This window comes from Solanum dulcamara, chromosome 6, assembly GCF_947179165.1.
Source record: "Solanum dulcamara chromosome 6, daSolDulc1.2, whole genome shotgun sequence".
NCBI lineage: Eukaryota > Viridiplantae > Streptophyta > Magnoliopsida > Solanales > Solanaceae > Solanum > Solanum dulcamara.
Window position 1 is genome coordinate 76831314 of NC_077242.1, and position 18767 is coordinate 76850080.

The window sequence follows — 18767 nt, forward strand, 5'->3', positions numbered from 1 at the left end:
GCAAGATATAGTGCTGTGACGGAATTGAGTGTTTATAGAAGAAAATTCATATATCACTGTAGGTTGCTCCAAATTGTTTGATATTTGAACGATATGAAACTATACTTTCATATCTACAATTCTTATGAAGACACCAAATTCTAATAAGGAATTTATCTTATTCAAACGCAGCTCCGAAAAAGAGTATTCTGTTAAAAAGAACTCATCTTACCTACCATGGAAAGATCTAGATACATTTGACATCATTCATGACATAAATTGTCCTCCATTTAACATCATCCATGACATCAATATATTCCATTAAATTTTCAGATTTTTCTTTATAATTATTTTATTTATTGTTAGGTCCCTCTTTCCCACCTATAAATACCCACCTTATTTCCTCATTTTATTCATCAAGCTTTCTTAAGCATTTCTTCTCTCTATATACTTCTTCTCAAATATAGTTTTAGTTTTAGTAGTATAAAAATACTACTCTGGTGATTCTTATACTCCGGATAGTACACAAAAGGCTCCGGCGAGAAGAAAAGGCTAGGGGTCCAAAAGTGTTCTAATTCGGAGTAAAGCTTCAGATTTAAGGTATGTAAGGCTTTCATAGCATTGAATTGAGTTCATCCATGCGCCCAATATTTAAATTCATTATAATTGAGTTATAGTTGAATTTTATCCAAATCTTGAATTCTAAATGAAATAATTCTTCTTCTATTGAGTTTGATATATTTATACATTAATATTATTATTATTGTTATCTCTCATATTATTGAAATTATTGTTCATGGCTACTTTTCCATGAATCCTAATTGATTTGATGTTCATGAATATTTTTATGCATGTTTTGAGTAAAGATGTTGACTTTTTATTATTTTCATTGATAAAAAGAAAGTTATATGAATTAATACTATATATGTATTTTATTGAGTTTTGAAAGAGCAAAAGAGTTGAGTTTGAATGAATTTGAGCAAATAATATTTTGAGCAAGATGTTTTGATGAGATGTAAATGATGTTTTTGGAAGTATAATGATTGATGAACATGAAATGAGATGAGTTTGATGATTTAAATTAAAGTCTAATGAGACTAGATGATGAGTTTAATATGAGCACATATTTTGGGAGTAGTATTGAACACCGAGCTGGGTAAGAGTTTAATTAACTCAAACCCCAGAACTACGTAGCCAGCGTAGGATGGAGGCTATGCCTCTTAAGTCCAAAAAAGAGGACTTTGATGAATGGATCCAAGATGGTGATGTCATTTACCCTGGCAAGGTATTGGATGGATGTGGCAACGACATCGCTTCGTTGTATCATCGCTAGCTCATAAGTGATGGTTGTCGGTTAGAGAAACTCCCAACTGAGTAAGCATTGCTTATTACTATTATTTTTATTATTATATTTTAAACTTGCATTACATATTGATGTTGAGATGATGTTGAGTTCTAAGTTGAGTTTTCTTGAGAGGAATTTATTGATATCTGTCCTTACCTTCCTGCCATTTTACATACTCGTACATTTCATGTACTGACGTCATTCGACCTGCATCATTTTATGATGCAGATACAGGTGTTAGAGATCCTCAATAGGCGTTTCGTTGAAGATCATTATTTTTCAGCTATTTGGTGAGTACTTCTTGTATTCGGAGGAACTCTTTATCTTTTAATTATTGTTGAGTATTATGTTTCTTTTAAGGTAGCCATGGACATGTCATTGGCACAATTTAAGAGTATTAGAGGCTTCATAGACAGAGTTTGATAATGTAATCGGAGTAATTCTCCTTAGAAACTACTTCTTCTAAGAATTATCTATTTTTCCTTTGATTTTGACAAGCCCACATTAGTATTCTTAAGTCTTCCGCTGATGAATAAATAAGAAATGAGATCAAGTGGTTCTCTTGGAAGCCAAAAATGATTTTTAAGTGTCGGTCACGCCTAGGGTACTCTCTCGGGCGTGACAAGAGTCTTCCTTCCTTTCTTTCTGCAAATGAAAAGTTTTTCTTTCTGCAGATTTTTTGTGAGGATCCTCTTTTTTCTCTTCTTTTGGTATGTGTCTTTATGTAGTATAGTGTAGGGGTGTAAGATGTGAGATAAGTTGAGTGTTGTGGGATAATGGTTGGTGGAAATGTGGGAAGAGTGGATAAATTAATGGGGTTAATAGGGATAGTATAGGTAAGTGGGAGGAGTTAAGATTAAATTATTATTTTTTATCTAATTTTTGTTTTGAAAGAAATAATAAAAATAAAATATAATGATAAAAATATTAGGAGACTATTTTGAAATAATAAAAATAACAGAAAAGTTAAATAGCTAATCTAAAACTATGAGTAAGAAACACTAACTTATTTACTAAACTTAAATTAAAAGATAATAAACTTTTTTTTTTTTTTGTAAATTTTCACTTCTTTTTTGAAACAATTAAAAAAAACTTACTTTAAAATATGACTCTATTTTTGTAGTTTTCAAATATTTTTTTTTAAAAACTAACTAAAATAAGATAAAAATCAAAATGTTTAATTTAGATTTAAAAGAAATATTTAAAAACTAAAAATGATGTAACACCTTAAATTCGATAAAAAATCATGTATCTACAACTATTTTGGTGAATTAGCTTTTGGTCAATTATTTTTCGAAACTCTTATGGGACCATCCGTAAATAACTGGAGGATCAGTACGTGTAGTATCGGTACAATCCACGGTGCATTTATAGCATGTAGGGGTCGTACAAGTGAAATTAGGAGATTTTATCATATTGTTTGTTTGTTAGTCCATTAGTATTTTGGTGACTGACTTCTGGTAAATTTTTATCTAAACACCTTATGAGACCCTCTGTAAGTATCCGGGGGATAAGTACATGTAGTCTCTATACGATTTATGACTCATTGATAACATTTAAGCCGCGCAAGCGGAATTAGGCGATTCTCTCATTTTCATGTGTGTTAGCCCATGGATATTTTGGTGAACTGGCTTCTGGTTGATTTTTTTTGAAACCCTTATATAAATTGCATAGTATCATAAATGGCGATCCCAAGTATTATCCAGCTCCCAGGAAAGTAAATTAAAATTCTTTGTTTGAAAATTTTTTGGAGCCCCGGAAAGGAAAGCACCAAAAAAGAAGGAAATAAGTTAAGCCGGATTTCTCATGACTATCTAAGAATTTCAATGTTTGAATCAGCTTCTATAAGTACCTGAGTGATCAGTACGTGTAACTTCAGCATAATCCATGTGCATTTATAGCATTTAGGGATTGTACATGCGGAATTAGACTATTTTCTTATTTTTATCGTGTGTTAGCCCATGAATATTTTGGTGAACTAGCTTTCGATCATTTTTTTTAAACACTATGGAATCCTTCGTAAGTATCCGGGGGATCAAAATGTGTAGATTCGGCACGATCTACGATGCAATCACAATATTTGAGAGTCGCACAAGCAGAATTAGGCGATATTCTCATTTTTTATATTCATTAGCCCATGAATATTTTGATGAACTGGCTTCCGATCAATTTTATTTTCAAAATTCTTATGGGACCCTTCGTAAGTACCCGAGGAATCAATATATGTAGCCTCAACACGATCCACGATGCATTTATAGCATTTAGTAGCCTAATAAGCGAAATTAGATAATTTTTTTATTTGTTGTGTGTTAGCCCATGAATATTTTGGTAAACTGGCTTCCGGTCAATTTATTTTTCAAAATCCTTATGGGAACCTCTGTAAGTATCTGAGGGATTAGTACGTGTAGCCTCAGTACGATATGACGCATTTATAACATTTATGAGACACACAAGCGGAATTAGATGATTTTCTCATTTTTTGTGTGTGTTAGCCCATGAATATTTTTGTGTAGTGACTTTTGGTATTTTTGTGTAGTGACTTTTGGTCAACTTTTTTTCGAAACCCTTATGGGTCCCTCCGTAAATGCTTAGGAGATCAGTATGTGTAGTCTCGGCATGATCTATAGCGCATTTATAGCATTTAGGGGCCACATATGCAGAATTAGATAATTTTTTTATTTTTCATGTGTATTAACCAATGTATATTTTCATAAACTGGCTTACAGATAATTTTTTCTGAAACCTTTATAGGATCCTCTATAAGTACCCGAGAAATCAATACGTATAACATCGGCATGCTCCCTGGCGACCCAAGTTTTCAATTAATATTAATGACCATGCTCGAAAGTTAGTCACTAAATAAAAAAAAATAGCTACCCACGACACTATTATTAAAGCAAAAGAGACAAACGTGGTCCAATGATGTTAACATGTTCTTTATTTCAAAAGTTTGGATGGTCCTCCCTTTAATTTGGAAATATCTAAATGGATGAATTTTCACATCTTCCCTCTAGTCCATAACATATTGTATTTTAAATTTTTTGCATACATCGTAATATCATTTAGTAATTTTAATCAGAAGAATATTTGATATATTATCATTTATCTCTTTTAAAATATAATAAAGATTGAGGAAAAAATTCAATTTTTTCTCTCTAATAATTAAGTATCATTTTATTTTTGAATTTTCTACCTTAATTATCAAGTGTTTACGTTTCTTACTTAAACTATCACACCAATTATTTATTAAAACATATCCCAAGGTAGGACGACTGTTTCCGAGAGACCCCACGTTGTGGGATTTCACTGAGTTGTTGTTGTTGTTGTTGTTGTATCCCAAAATTAAACTAATTGAGTCAGCATTTTACGTATAGCAAACATTTATGTGACACACATTTTTTAATCACTCCAAAAAAATGATATATTTCTATATTTAGTAATAATTTAACTTTAAAATATTTATTTTATCCTTAATAAGATGATTTATAATCACACAAGTATAACTTGTTTTACACTACAAGTTTCAAAAGCCTCTATTTTTTCAACTTAATATCAATGAAACAACATCACATAAATTGAAATTATGGGAGTATTATGATTAAAAGAAATGAATATATAAACCAGAGACCTCAATGGTCAACACTCTAAACTTCATGTCAATTTAGGTAATTATATTTTGTAAACTCAAAAAAAGAGAGAGAGAGAAGAAGATACTCATACTATTCTTCCACAACTCCATAAAGCCAATAGGTCCACAATCCACTTCCACCTTTCTTTTTAAATCTTATAACCTCCAAAAACCTACCAAAAAATCCAAAATAATAAAATAAAAAATGCCTACCGGAGAAAATTCCGACCATATTTCCCAAGAACCAAATAACCTATTTCTTCTTGCTAAAATTATCTTCAATTCCTTCAAAATTTTCTTTTCCACCAAAAAAATTTCATTTTATATTTTCTTTTTCCTTTCCTTTCCACTCTCTTTTTTCCTCTTCTTATTGTCCTTCCTCACTTTCCCTTTAAAAAATAGAATTCAACATCTTGAAGAGATCTCACTATTTTCCTCTATACAAGTTGAGTCCAAACATTTATTGGAAGAAGCAAATAAAGAAGCTAAGTCTTTGCTATTCTTGAAACTTTTATTTTTCTTTCCTACTTTCTTACTCTCCTTTTTTACCGTGGTCGCTACGGTAAATATCGCGTTTTCCATATGTTCGAATGGAAAACCGACCGTTATGAAGGTTTTTACCACGGTAAAAGCTGTTTGGATACGTGTCTTGGTTACTACGACGTGCATTTACGCGACCATGCTAGCGTGTACGGTCATGCCCGGGATGCTCGTGGCATTTCTCGAGACCCGCCCGTTTGTTCGGGTGGTTATTGAGATTCTCGGGTCGGGTTTGGAGCTCCATTTGATGGGGGTTATGAGCTTGGCCCTCGTGGTGTCGATTAACGAAGGGATGTACGGGTTCGACGCGATCCGGTTCGGGTCGGGTTTGATGGAGGGAAAATGGGTATGTGGTTGGGTTTTGTCCGGGTTGTTTGTTTTGTTTTCGGGTTTTATTCGTGACACTATGGAGATGGCCATGGCGATGGCGATGGATGGTTCGGATTTCGAGAGGGTTGAATCAACGGTTGTGATTAATTTGTTGTGGGATAATGTGGTTTGGATTTTATTGTATGCTTTGGTGGTTCAATGGAGCTGTGTTGCTACAACTGTTTTTTACTTTGATCTCAAAAAAAGAGATTCCATAAAAAGTGATAGAGATAGTGAGATTAGTTTAGTTTAAAAATACATATATATTTCGTTTGTGTAATTGTCGTATGTAGTATTATTGTAGTTCGTAAAATATGTAGGATTTATATTTACAACATAAATAAGTCGGATAGTGAATTCAAATTTTATGAATTCGAGAATTCAAAAGTCTATCACAGTTCATTTAATTTATCAAGTTCGAGATATAAGATGCAACTATTTTATAGACAAGGATCAGAACAAACGATTCCACGTTGAACTCTTGATCTGCTCATTTCAACCTCAGAGGATTGAGCTTCTTAGGAGCACCACACTTCGATTGAACAACGAATTTCAATGATGAAGATAAAAGCCAAATTTTCTTTTTCACTCGAAAGAGGAATGAATGTATACTTGTTTATTGAATATTTCAATATTTGTACAAGGTCGGAATGAATGTATACTTGTTTATTGAATAAAAGGGCAGTCCGGTGCACTAAAGCTTTCGCTATGCGCAGGGTTTGGAGAAGGATACTTGTTTATTGAATATTTCAAATAAATACATAACTATTTGTCCAGTGATATAATGATGGAATTTTCTTCATTCTTGACTGTCATATTCAAACTATGAGAATACAACAACAAATTCAGTATAATCCTATCATGTGGGGTCTGAAGAGGGTAGAGTGTACACAGACCTAACCCTCATCTTAAAAGATAGGGCGGTTATTTCCGAAATACCCTCGACAGAGAAATTCAAACTATGAGAATATATAAAAAAAAAATTGTATTTCTTAATTTTTAAATTCTTTTCCTACTTAGGTCCCTTTTGTATTGTGATTTGTTCCTTTAGACGTGTTATTCTTGCGTTGGATCTTTTTCATGTTGTGCCTTTAGAAAGTGTCCTACGTTGTTTCAGAAGATAAGTAAAATAATTTCAAAACGACTTTGGAAAAAAATAAAAAATACTTTTTTTCCATTTTTATTGGATTTTGTTCCAAATCTTTTAAGAGAATCATATTCTCTCTTGATAAAAGTTAGCCATGTCTACTTAAAATATGCATGGGAATAATATATGAGTCAGTAAAGGGTTTTTCTTCACTTTTCATAGCTCGAAATTCAAGAATATCATGGGGAAAAAATGGATTTTTAATTTATTTTTTTAATTATGAACTTCTCAAAGTGTGTTGTGTATGTATTTGTATAGAATTATGTGCAAGGTTTATTTTGTGGTTTCAATGATGAAGACATGGGGAAAAGATCTTCAATTGTGTTACGACTCCTTAGATTGACGCTACTTTTTATATAGAATATATATGTTAACTTTATGTTTTATCTAACTTAGAAATGCAAGATAAAATTGCGTACAATAAATCTTTGTGGTCAGGTTCTTCTTCGAACACCGTACATAGCGAGAGCTTTAGTACACTGAGCTGTCCTTTATGTTTTATCTAACTTCTTATCATGTTTGTGAGAGAGAGGTGCGGAAGAGATGGTAGCCGTACTCGAATTTGAAGAAGCATGAGGAAATAATGGCCATGGACGAATTAACATGTGTAAAAAAAGAAGGTAATGATAGGATCTGATTAAAAAGATTTGAGTAAGAGGAGGTGATAGTTGTGGTGATGGTTGATCAAGCAGAAGAAGATGAAGGAGGTGGCCAAATAATAAGGAGAAAGAGGAGGAGGTGATGGTGACCGTCAAATTAAAAAAAAAGAGGAGGAGGAGTGGATAGGATGGTGTCAAATCCAAATATAAAGCTATAAAGGAAGGAGAGATGGCGGGAGGAGGAGACGGAAAAAGAAGAGGTGAAGGAGATGATGGAGGCATCCAACTTAAAAGAAAATGAATTGATAAATTGTATGCAATGAATATAATCGAAAAAATATGCTAGATAATATCAAATTTATAATTCTTTATTTGAAAAATTATCTGCTTAATCAACTGGACCATCATTGAATAATGTAGTCATGAAAGATTTACCATTATTTTAGCCACTAAGTTTAGACTAATATACTTTTGTGAACCTTAATGGGCTAATGAAAAGTCAAAAAGAAGGATAACACTAATGATTTTTGTTAAGAAGTATATTTAATTTGCAATGAAGTCTTTATAGTTTTGAACTTTCATTATCTATACATGAAACTCCATTTTAGTTATTTTTAAGTAGTAGGCTTTTGGATATAGACAATCATATGCTAAGCTTACTATAGAGTTGCGGTCAATAACTATTTGTTTCAATTATATTACATGTTTATCGTTAATGTAATCTATTACCATTAACATCTTCATTATGTTGCTACTATTAACTATTGTTGTTATCATCATAATACTAATTAACATCGTTTAATATTGTTTTATTCCCAATTAGAAAAAGCTGAAAAGCTAAAAAGGAATGAAAAGAGAAATCAAGGGGCATTAAGAGAAAGGGCAAACAACATAAATTCCTCTAGTGCAGGGGTTAATTATCTGTCTTTTCATGAGTTTTTAATTTTACTATTCCTATCATATTTTGGTCCCCTGATACATATAACTGAAACACATCAATTTAGGAGCAAATCACACATTCTTCCATGAATTTCTTCTCCAATTAGTTTAAAATTTTCAAATTTCTTCTCATTTTTTATCCAAATATCAGGAAAAAAATTCTATAGATACATATAATCTTAATTGAGATACATGTATACTTTATCAAATACATGAACTCTTAATTAGATATATGAGTATATTTTGACAGATATATGTACACCTAATTAGATACATATTTTGACCATTGTCTCTCCTCCTCTCCCATCGTCACTCTCTCCTCTCCTGCCAGAAAGGAGCGCCACCTCGTTGCTCGTCTCCTCACCACCATGAAATCGTCGTCTTCTGTAAAAATGATTAGTTAATAGAGATACATTACGCCACCGTGAATATATCAAAAATAGACTAGAAAAAAGTTATTGAATTCATGGCGTTAGCTTTGAGAGATAAGCCACTTGATGAAGTTTTTTCAAAAAAAAAAGGAAAGAAAGAGGATTTTTATTCTGCATAATAGTGATGGTGTGTTATACCCCTATTAATAATATTCTTGGTTGAAGAATCTTTATCCAACAAAGTAGATTAAGAAAAATTAAAATCAATAAACTTTGATTGAAAAAGATGTGTGAGGGAGAAGGAGGAGAGAGAATTGGGTGATAAATGTGGAAGAGGAAAATTAGGACTTTTAGGAGAGATAGACTGGGCTAACTAGGAGTGAAAGAAGGAGATAATTAAGTAGAAAGACTTCATTTTAGGCTAATTTTAAGAAGTGATCTATCTTAATGTATATGACTCCAAATTTAATATATAATTATTAAATATTGAAATAATATATAACTATTTGAACCTATAGATGAAATTAGTAGATATGATATAAAAAACAAAATAAATTTCAATTGAAAACAATAAAAAATAGTCAAAAAAGGACTTGTGTTGGAGTGGAACTACAAATCTAATTCAAAGAAAATAGATACAAAAAAGTATATATGTCTAATTATGTATTTTTCCTAAGAGAAGTCCTAAAGGACTGAATGCACATACGCCGAGGGACCCGGGCCCTAGCCGATTGGTCGAGGCCTGGGCCCATCAAAATTAATTCGAATAATACAAGACATTATTCCAAGGGAAAATAACATTTATATCCCAAAACGGAAAAATATTTATCTTTAAATGTCCTATTATTTTTATATCTTTTTTTATTTTAAAATAACATAAATTTATTTTAAAATTCGCACGTTGACGTCAGTGCCACCCTACATGATATTGATAGGGTAACAATATACTGATGGAGTATCACAAAAGGATTAAGCTCAATCCTATATGATATTGATATGGTATCAATATATTGACGAAGTATCAGAGAGAATTAAGTTCAATCCTATATGGTACCGATATGGTATCAATATATCGATGGAGTGTCACAAATGATTATTTCATAGCAGTGATGCTGACATCAGCATGACGTCATGCATGAAATTAAAAGAGAGAAAGTGGGGTAAGATGATAAATAGTTTGGGTCATGATTCTATTAAATAGTTTGGATTGGGTTCAATTTGAGTAAATAGTTTTATAATTTGGTCTATTTTGTGTAATTTTTTCTTATTCTAATTCTACCATCATGGAGATAAATAAAACACACGACATTTTTAGAGGATCATTTTCTTCTATTTAAAGTCTAAGTGGTCATAAGAGATTATCTCTTCAAATTTTATTATCGTACACGATATTTATAAGAGTTTGTTTGTATTAAATATTTATATCAAGTCGATCAATTTACAACGTTTTTACGAATAAACTTCTCTCATTTAGTGACACGACTAAAATTTATCTGTAGTTGATCTTTCATGTTTTTGCCATCTAAAGAGAAGATGATATAAGAGCATTGCTACTTTATACAAAATATTCAATATAATTTCACAAGTACGGTGATGATACGTAAGTAGATGTTACCCTGCCAAGTCACTTTTGACATATTTAGCAAGAGCATTATTACTTTATACAACATATTCAGTGTAATTCTGTTTAGTGATGGAAAATAATTTATCCCAAAATAATTCCACAACTTCAATCTAACTGGATACTAAGACTCATAAGCACTAATGAACAATTTCTTTTTGTATGAAAGATTCAAGAATTTTGAAAATAATTGATGGTATATGGGCTATTAAAGTATTTCAACTAGCATGTCTGATTTATTTAAAGGGAAAAGGCATAAATTTTTTCTGAAATTGTACCGAAAAGTCAGTTACATACATAAACTCTCATAACAACCTATTACACACATAAACTACCTAAAAGTGCATTTATTATCCCCCTGAACACATAACACCACTCTCATAATATGTGATGTATTACACTCGCTGCCACGTAGCGCCACGTCAGTGCCACATCATCGCCACATCAGAAATTATAATTTTTTATATTTTTTTTATATGTTTTCTTTTCTTTTCTTTATTAATTAACTTTTCTTTTATTAACTATATTTTATACTAATTAACTCCTAATTAATTATTAACTATTCATCCAATTTCTTATATTTTGTCTCTTTTCTTTTCTTTATTAATTAATTTTTCTTTTATTAACTATATTATATACTAATTAACTTCTAATTAATTATTAACCACCCATTCAATTTTTTTATATTTCTTTTTTTTTCTTTTCTCTATTAATTAACTTTTTTTATTAACTATATTTTATACTAATTAACTCCTAATTAATTATTAACTATCCATCCGATTTTTTATATTTTTTCTCTTTTTTTTTTTTTATTAATTAACTTTTATTTTATTAACTATATTTTATACTAATTAACTCATAATTAATTATTAACCACCCATCGCCCCCCCCTTCCTTCCCCAAAGCTCAATCATCTTCTCCACCAAAATGGGGAGAAGAATTCCTCTTCTTCTTAATAGGTTTTGAAAGAAAAAAAATCAAGATTCAAAATGGAGAGTAAATAGAGGTGGGTGTAAAGAAGAAGATGGTAGGTGGGTGTGAAGAAGAAAGGATGTGGGGTGGGATGATGCTGTTTTTTTAATTTTTTTATTTTAATGTGTTTTGAAAGAAAATAAATCAAGATTCAAAATGGGAGTACATGGAGGTGGGTGTGAAGAAGAGGAGGGTAGGTGGGTATGAAGAAGAAGAGGGTAGGTGGGTGTGGAGAAGAAAGGATGTGGGGGTGGGGTGATTTTTTGTTTTTTTAATTTTTTTTTTACTTTACAAAATTTCTGACGCGCTATTCCTTTTTTTTTTCCACGTCAGTTGTAGGGGGTGTAATAATTTCACTTTTAGATAGTTTATATGTGTAATAGATCGTTATAATAGTTTAAATATGTAACTGACTTTTTGATACAACTTGAAAGAGAAATTTATGTCTTTTTCTTTTATTTAAATATATGAACCAAAGTACACGAAAATACAACTAAAGAGATATTTTCCATTCCTAATGTTGTAAAATAAACTAACTTTGTAGATTATTTAAAAAGAGACATAGCAAGAAGACAATAAGAGAGAGAATTGCTATGTATATTTCTGCATATTTTTTCTCTCGTTTTCGTTGTCAAAGTTGACATTATATAAGTAGCAAGAAGGTATGAAAATTGCCAAGAAAAGTGGGCAATTTGCCCAAGTGGAAAGACAATTGCAATTTGTCTAAATATTTTCCAAGTGGGTGGGTCCCACATGGAAAATGACATCAATTTTCTAACACTCCCCCTTGGATATTCACGTGTAAAAAAACTTTACAAGAAACAATATACATAGTTATTTTGAACACCCATATATGTTGTGCCTCGTTAAAATCTTACTAGAAAAAATCCAGTGAAAAAAAGCCTAGTGAAGGAAAAAGAGTTCACACATCTGGTAATACGTCTTGAGTACTGCCTCATTAAAAACCTTGCTAGGAAAATCCAGTGGGACAAAACCTAGACTAAGAGAAAAGAGTGCAGCGCGTATCATACTCCTCCTAATGAAGACATCATTTAACATCTCGAAGATGACGCATTCCAATCTTGCATCTCAATTTCTCAAAGGTTAAAGTTGCCAATGCCTTGGTAAACATATCTGCTAAATTATCACTTAAATGAACTTGTTAAACATCTATTTTACCTTTCTTTTGAAGATCATGGGTAAAGAAGAATTTTGGTGAAATATGTTTAGTTCTGTCTCCTTTGATGTATCCTCCCTTTAATTGAGCTATACATACATCATTGTCTTCATACAATATTGTTGGAGCATTTTTTGTCAAAGAAAGGCCACATATTTCTTGAATGTGTTGAGTTATTGATCTTAACCAAACGCATTCCCGACTTGATTCATTAATGACTATTATTTCTGCATGATTTGAAAAAGTAGCAACCATAGTTTGCTTTGTTGGACACCATGATATAGCTGTACCACCACATATAAATAAGTAGCCTGTCTGCGATCGACCTTTATGGGGATCAGATAAATATCTTGCATCTGCGTAATCAATTAATTCTGATGTGGATTCATTTGAGTAAAACAATCCCATATATGTGGTCCCTCAGAGGTATCTAAATATATGTTTAATTCCATTCCAATGCCTTCACATTGGGGAAGAACTAAATCATGCTACCAAGTTTATTAAGAAAGCTATATATGGTCTAGAATTGTTGGCAAGATACATTAATGTACCAATTGCACTAAGATATGGTATTTCAGCACCAACAAGCTCTTCATCATTTTCATAAGGTCGAAATGGATCTTTATTAGTTATTGATCTTAACCAAACGCATTCCCGACTTGCTTCATGAATGATTATTATTTCTGTATGATTTGAAAAAGTAGCAACCATAGTTTGCTTTGTTGAACGCCATGATATAGCTGTACCACCACATGTAAATAAGTAGCCTGTCTGCGATTGATCTTTATGGGGATCAGATAAATATCTTGCATCTGCGTAACCAATCAATTCTGACGTGGATTCATTTGAGTAAAACAATCCCATATATGTGGTCCCTCAGAGGTATCTAAATATATGCTTAATTCCATTTCAATGCCTTCATGTTGGGAAAGAAATAAATCGTGCTAACAAGTTTATTGAGAAAGTTATATCTGATCTAGAATTGTTAACAAGATGCATTAAAGCACCAATTGCACTAAGGTATGGTATTTCAGCACCAACAAGCTCTTCATCATTTTTATGAGGTTGAAATGGATCTTTCTTAGTATCAAGAGATCTTACAACCATTGGAGTACTTAGTGGGTGTGCTTTATCCATGTAAAATCTCCTTAAAATATTTTTGTATATATTGATTGATGGACAAATATCTCATTTGCAAAATTTTTAATTTGTAGATCAAGACAAAATTTTATCTTTCCGAGGTCTTTCATTTTGAATTTCTTTTTTAGATATTTTACTGTCTTTGAAAATTCTTTAGGAGTTCTGATGATATTTAAATCATCAACATATATGACTATTATGACAAATTCAGATCCAGATCTTTTCATAAAGACACAAGGGCAAATTAAATCATTTTTATATCCTTCTTTTAGCAAATATTCGCTAAGACGATTGTACCATATTCACCCTGATTGTTTTAGCCCGTATAAAGATTTTTGAAGTTTTATTAAATAAGTTTCTCAGGAATCTTTATATATTTCAGGCATTTTAAATCCTTTAGAATTTTCATGAAAAAAAATCGTTATCCAGAGAACCATATAAATAGGCTATAACGACATCCATTAGATACATGCCAAGTTTTTCATGAACTGTCAAATTTATAAGATATCTGAAAATGATTTCATCCACCATAGGAGAATATATTTTCATATAATCAATGCCAGGTCTTTGCGAAAATCCTTGTGGCACAAGTCGTGCTTTATATCTTATGATTTTATTTTTCTCATTTTTTTCGCACAAAAACCCATTTGTACCCCACTGATTTTATACCTTCAGGTGTTCAGACTATCGGTCCGAAAACTTTGCATTTTTCAAGAAAACTAATTCAACTTGAATTGCATCTTTCCATATAAGCCAATCATTCCTCTGTCTACATTCATCGACAGATTTTGGTTCAAGATTTAGTAGGCGCATTAGCTGTCACGACCCAAGCCTAGGGCCTAGACGCAACACAGTGAATGAGACACCCGAAGGTACCTCACCTAAGCCTCTTAGCATTCATTAAGCATTTCATTGGTAATGGTAAACAATAATAAGCAGAAATAAAAATATTTATCCATTTATGTCCAAACATACCTCTACTAATAGACTTGGCGGGGCTAAGACATGTCCCTAGCTCACCCTCAATATAAGTGTCACAAAATGCTTTAATAAAAGTCTTACTATTCTACATAACAAAATCTTAGAATAAAAAGGATGTTGTTCCCAAAACATGGGAACTCACCACTAGCAAATCTTCAAACTAACACGAGTTAGCCACGTGGAGGAGATCGAGGAGCGACGTTGGTTCCTACATGGTGATATCATGTAGGCAAAAGTATGCGTTAGTACTTTGAATGTACTAAGTATGTGAGTATGCTATGAAATGAAGAACATAAGAAAGACATGAGTAAGCAATATGCATAAGTGAATGCATGCATTAGACATGATCATAGAAAACTTTAAAATATTCATTTTTGTGGGGAAGTGACCCTAACCGACATGTAAGACCATGAGAGCTATTACCTGAAATCCAATATAACCCCATACGTTGGCACAGGGAGTCTACTTTCCGGGTAGGACTCCGTCAACTTTAACGTTCTATAACTTTAACTTTATTGGCTACTTCTGGATCCACTAGCCTAAATAGCCTACAAGGGCTCCTATGTTGGCGCATAGTTAATGCATCATGAGACTTTACTTAAGGACCCCTTAGGTCGAGTCCCCATCTACATGTTACATTCTGTGCTAGGTCAATCCCACAGAATAATATTTAAATATCATAATAACATAAGCATTGTATAACTTTAGACATCAAACCATTTTCGGTGGAATAGCTCATTAAGTATTTCATTTGATTCAACTATGTGAGAATTATCCTTTCACTTTGAATCCATTCTTTGACTAAGAAGCCCCTTTACCAATCAATCATTTCATAAAGACTTCCCTTCGTGAACACTTACCTTATTATAGAAAACTAGGTGGGCTCATTTCAAAAAGAGACCTTCCGATACATTTAGAGAATACTTGTATACATAAGGATGATGGAAATGCATCAAAATACACATCTTAGAACAACCCACCTTATATGCCTTTAACACCTTTTCAAACTTTCATATGGGCATTTTAGCAAATCATCCACTTGATGAAATTAAGAGTCAATATATGTAAAGAAATTTAAGATATATCATAATATATGCATTTAGAGTCATTGTGTAAAAGCCCATGAAGGTTCATCATTAGAATTGAAATATCAAGTTAAGAAAATAATTGGGATCCATGGGTGGAAAAACCCATGGATGAAAACTCACATACCTTGAGGAGCCAACTCTTGAATGAAAAACTTGAAAGGAAATAGAGACTTGATCTTCTTGGAGATGGAGGAAGAAAGAGACTTTGAGAGCACTTGGGAGGTTAGGGCTTTTTGTTCTTAAAGTGGGAGTGAGAGTGAAAAGAGTGAAGGAGACTTAGAGGCCTCCTTAATAGGTGAAATACACCAACAGAATGACCTCACTTTTGGTTGCAACACAAGAGAAGACTAAAATACCCTTAAAATTAGGAAAATGGGCTAAAACTCTGCTGGCGTTATAGTGTCGCATCGCGCCACTGCGGCGCCAAGACAGAATAGGCTTAAAACCTGCACATCTGATAGTGGTGCATCGCGCCAAGGACCAAACTACTGAGGCTATTTCATGGTGCTATAGTGGCGCGTCGCGCCCTTACAGCGCCAAGCCTAAGTTTTCTGGATTTCAAGAAAAATAGGCTTGGAAACCCTGCACATCTGATAGTGGCGCATCGCACCAGGGGCCAAACTACTGAGGCTGTTTTCTTGCGCTATAGTGGCGCATCGCGCCACTGGAGCGCCAGGCCTGAAAATCCTGCAGTGGTCGCCCAAGTCTGAAATCCCTGTAGTACTAGTATGTAGTAAAATGGTCATAACTTTTGACTCTGAACTCCAAAAATTACCATCTTGGTGGCATTGAAAAGAAGACTCAAAGACCTTTAACTTGGTAGATTATAGGACACCCAATTCATCATATTCTAGAAAATATAGTCATTTGAAGTTGACCCTTATACGAACTCATTCAAAAACTTAGTCGATAGGAATTCTTTGGACTTGGCTTGGTGTTAGAGATCCCTTATGACCCCTAAACACACCAAACACACTTCAAATACTTAAGAATTGATCCTAACTTATATATGAAATTAGAAGTCATCGGGTTCAAGCCTATACACTTATGAAGAATGGTTCGGGTCTTGACAAGAAAATTTTCAAGGCATTATAATATCTCCAACATTCGTCCTCGAATGAGATACATTAGCGTAGAGGGGGACGTGGCACGAGGACTAGCATCCCAACATATATACAATGACACTTGAAATACATCAAACATGCAATCATTAAATTTAAGCATAAAACATAACTTTAAAATTAAACTTCATGAACACGCATGAATATGAGGACTTAAAAGAACCGTAATATAGGAGTCTTAAACATTGAGTGTGAGTGACTTAGTACCTTAGACTTGAGTAGAATGGAAAAGTGAGGATAACGTTTCATCATATCCATTTCCTTTTCCCATGTAGCGCTTTCAACTTGTTGATTCCTCCAAAGGACTTTATCCGATGCAATCTCTTAATTTGCCAGTCCAAAATTTCAACCGGGACCTCTTCATAGGTCAAGTTTTCTTCAACATTCGCTACTTTCAAAGGAACAATAGAATTAGAATCACCCACACATTTTCTCAACATAGACACATGGAACACTGGATGAACCATGGCTATTTCCAATGGTAACTCTAACTCATAAGCAACTTTGCCAACACGTCTTAAGATTTTATACGACCCTATATACCTAGGGCTCAATTTTCCTTTCTTACCAAATCAAACCACACCCTTCATGGGTGAAACCTTCAAATACACCCAATCATCCACATTAAACTCAAGATCCTTTCTTCTATTTCAGAATATGAATTTTGACGACTTTGAGCCGTCTTCAACCTTTCTCTAATGAGATTCACCTTCTCTAAAGCATCAAGTACCAAATTGTGGCCCAACAAGGTCATCTCACCTACTTCGAACCAACCAACCAGGGATCTACATCGTCTCCCATACAAAGCCTTAAATGGCGCCATCTCAATACTTGAGTGGTAACTATTATTATAGGCAAAATCGATGAGCGGTAGATGATTATCCTAATTTCCTTTAAATTCCAATACACAAGCACTTAACATATCCTCTAGTATTTGAATTGTTCTTTCGGCTTGTCCATCAGTTTGAGGATGAAATGCGGTGCTCAACTTTACCTTAGTACCGAGATCCTTTTGAAATGATCTCCAAAAGTGAGAAGTGAATTAGGTACCACGATCCAAAATGATGGACAACGGCATGCCATGCAACCTCACCAACTCCCGAATATACAACTTGGCATAGTCTTCAGCACTATAGAAAATCTTAACCGGTAGAAAGTGAGCCGACTTAGTCATTCTATCAAAAATTACCCAAATCAAATCATGACGCCTCCGGGTATGAGGCAAACCCATTACAAAATCCATATTCACATCCTCCCACTTCCAAGTAGGAATTTTGATGTCTTGAGCTAGGACACCTGGCCTTTGATGTTCGGCCTTCACTTGTTGGCAATTCGGACATTCAGACACGAACCTCGCTATGTCCTTCTTCATTCTACCCCACCAATAGAACTCTTTTAAGTCTCGGTACATTTCCGTTGACTGGGATGAATAGAGTATGAAGAATTGTCGGCCTCCTGCAAAATCAAGCTCCTTATGCCATCCACATTCGGAACACATAATCAACCTTGGTAGTATAGAACCCCATCCCCCCCTTAGGAAAAGACCCCTACCTTCTTTTCCTTCACCAACTTCTTTAATTCAACAAATGTCGGGTCAAGATCTTGAGTTGACTTAACATCCACCACCAAAGAGGATTCGGACCCATTTTGAACCACCATGCCACCATTATCGGTACCACACAACTTCACCCCTAATCTAGCCAACTGGTGAACATCTTTCACCAACTCCCTCTTCCCTTCAACAACATGG

The 18767-nt window shown here is 33.3% G+C and overlaps 1 protein-coding gene across 1 annotated transcript; it reads left to right on the forward strand.

The window, feature by feature from the left end:
• The first annotated feature begins 4993 nt into the window (after positions 1-4993).
• Positions 4994-6600, forward strand: LOC129893141 (uncharacterized). The gene has a single exon (XM_055968635.1). It carries the CDS (start codon positions 5158-5160, stop codon positions 6112-6114), a length of 957 nt encoding a protein of 318 aa, XP_055824610.1. The 5' UTR covers positions 4994-5157; the 3' UTR covers positions 6115-6600.
• Positions 6601-18767: the final 12167 nt, after the last annotated feature.

Excerpts from the sequence above, each read along its gene's own strand:
- LOC129893141 (XM_055968635.1), top strand. The coding sequence starts at position 5,158 with ATGCCTACCGGAGAAAATTCCGACCATATTTCCCAAGAACCAAATAAC.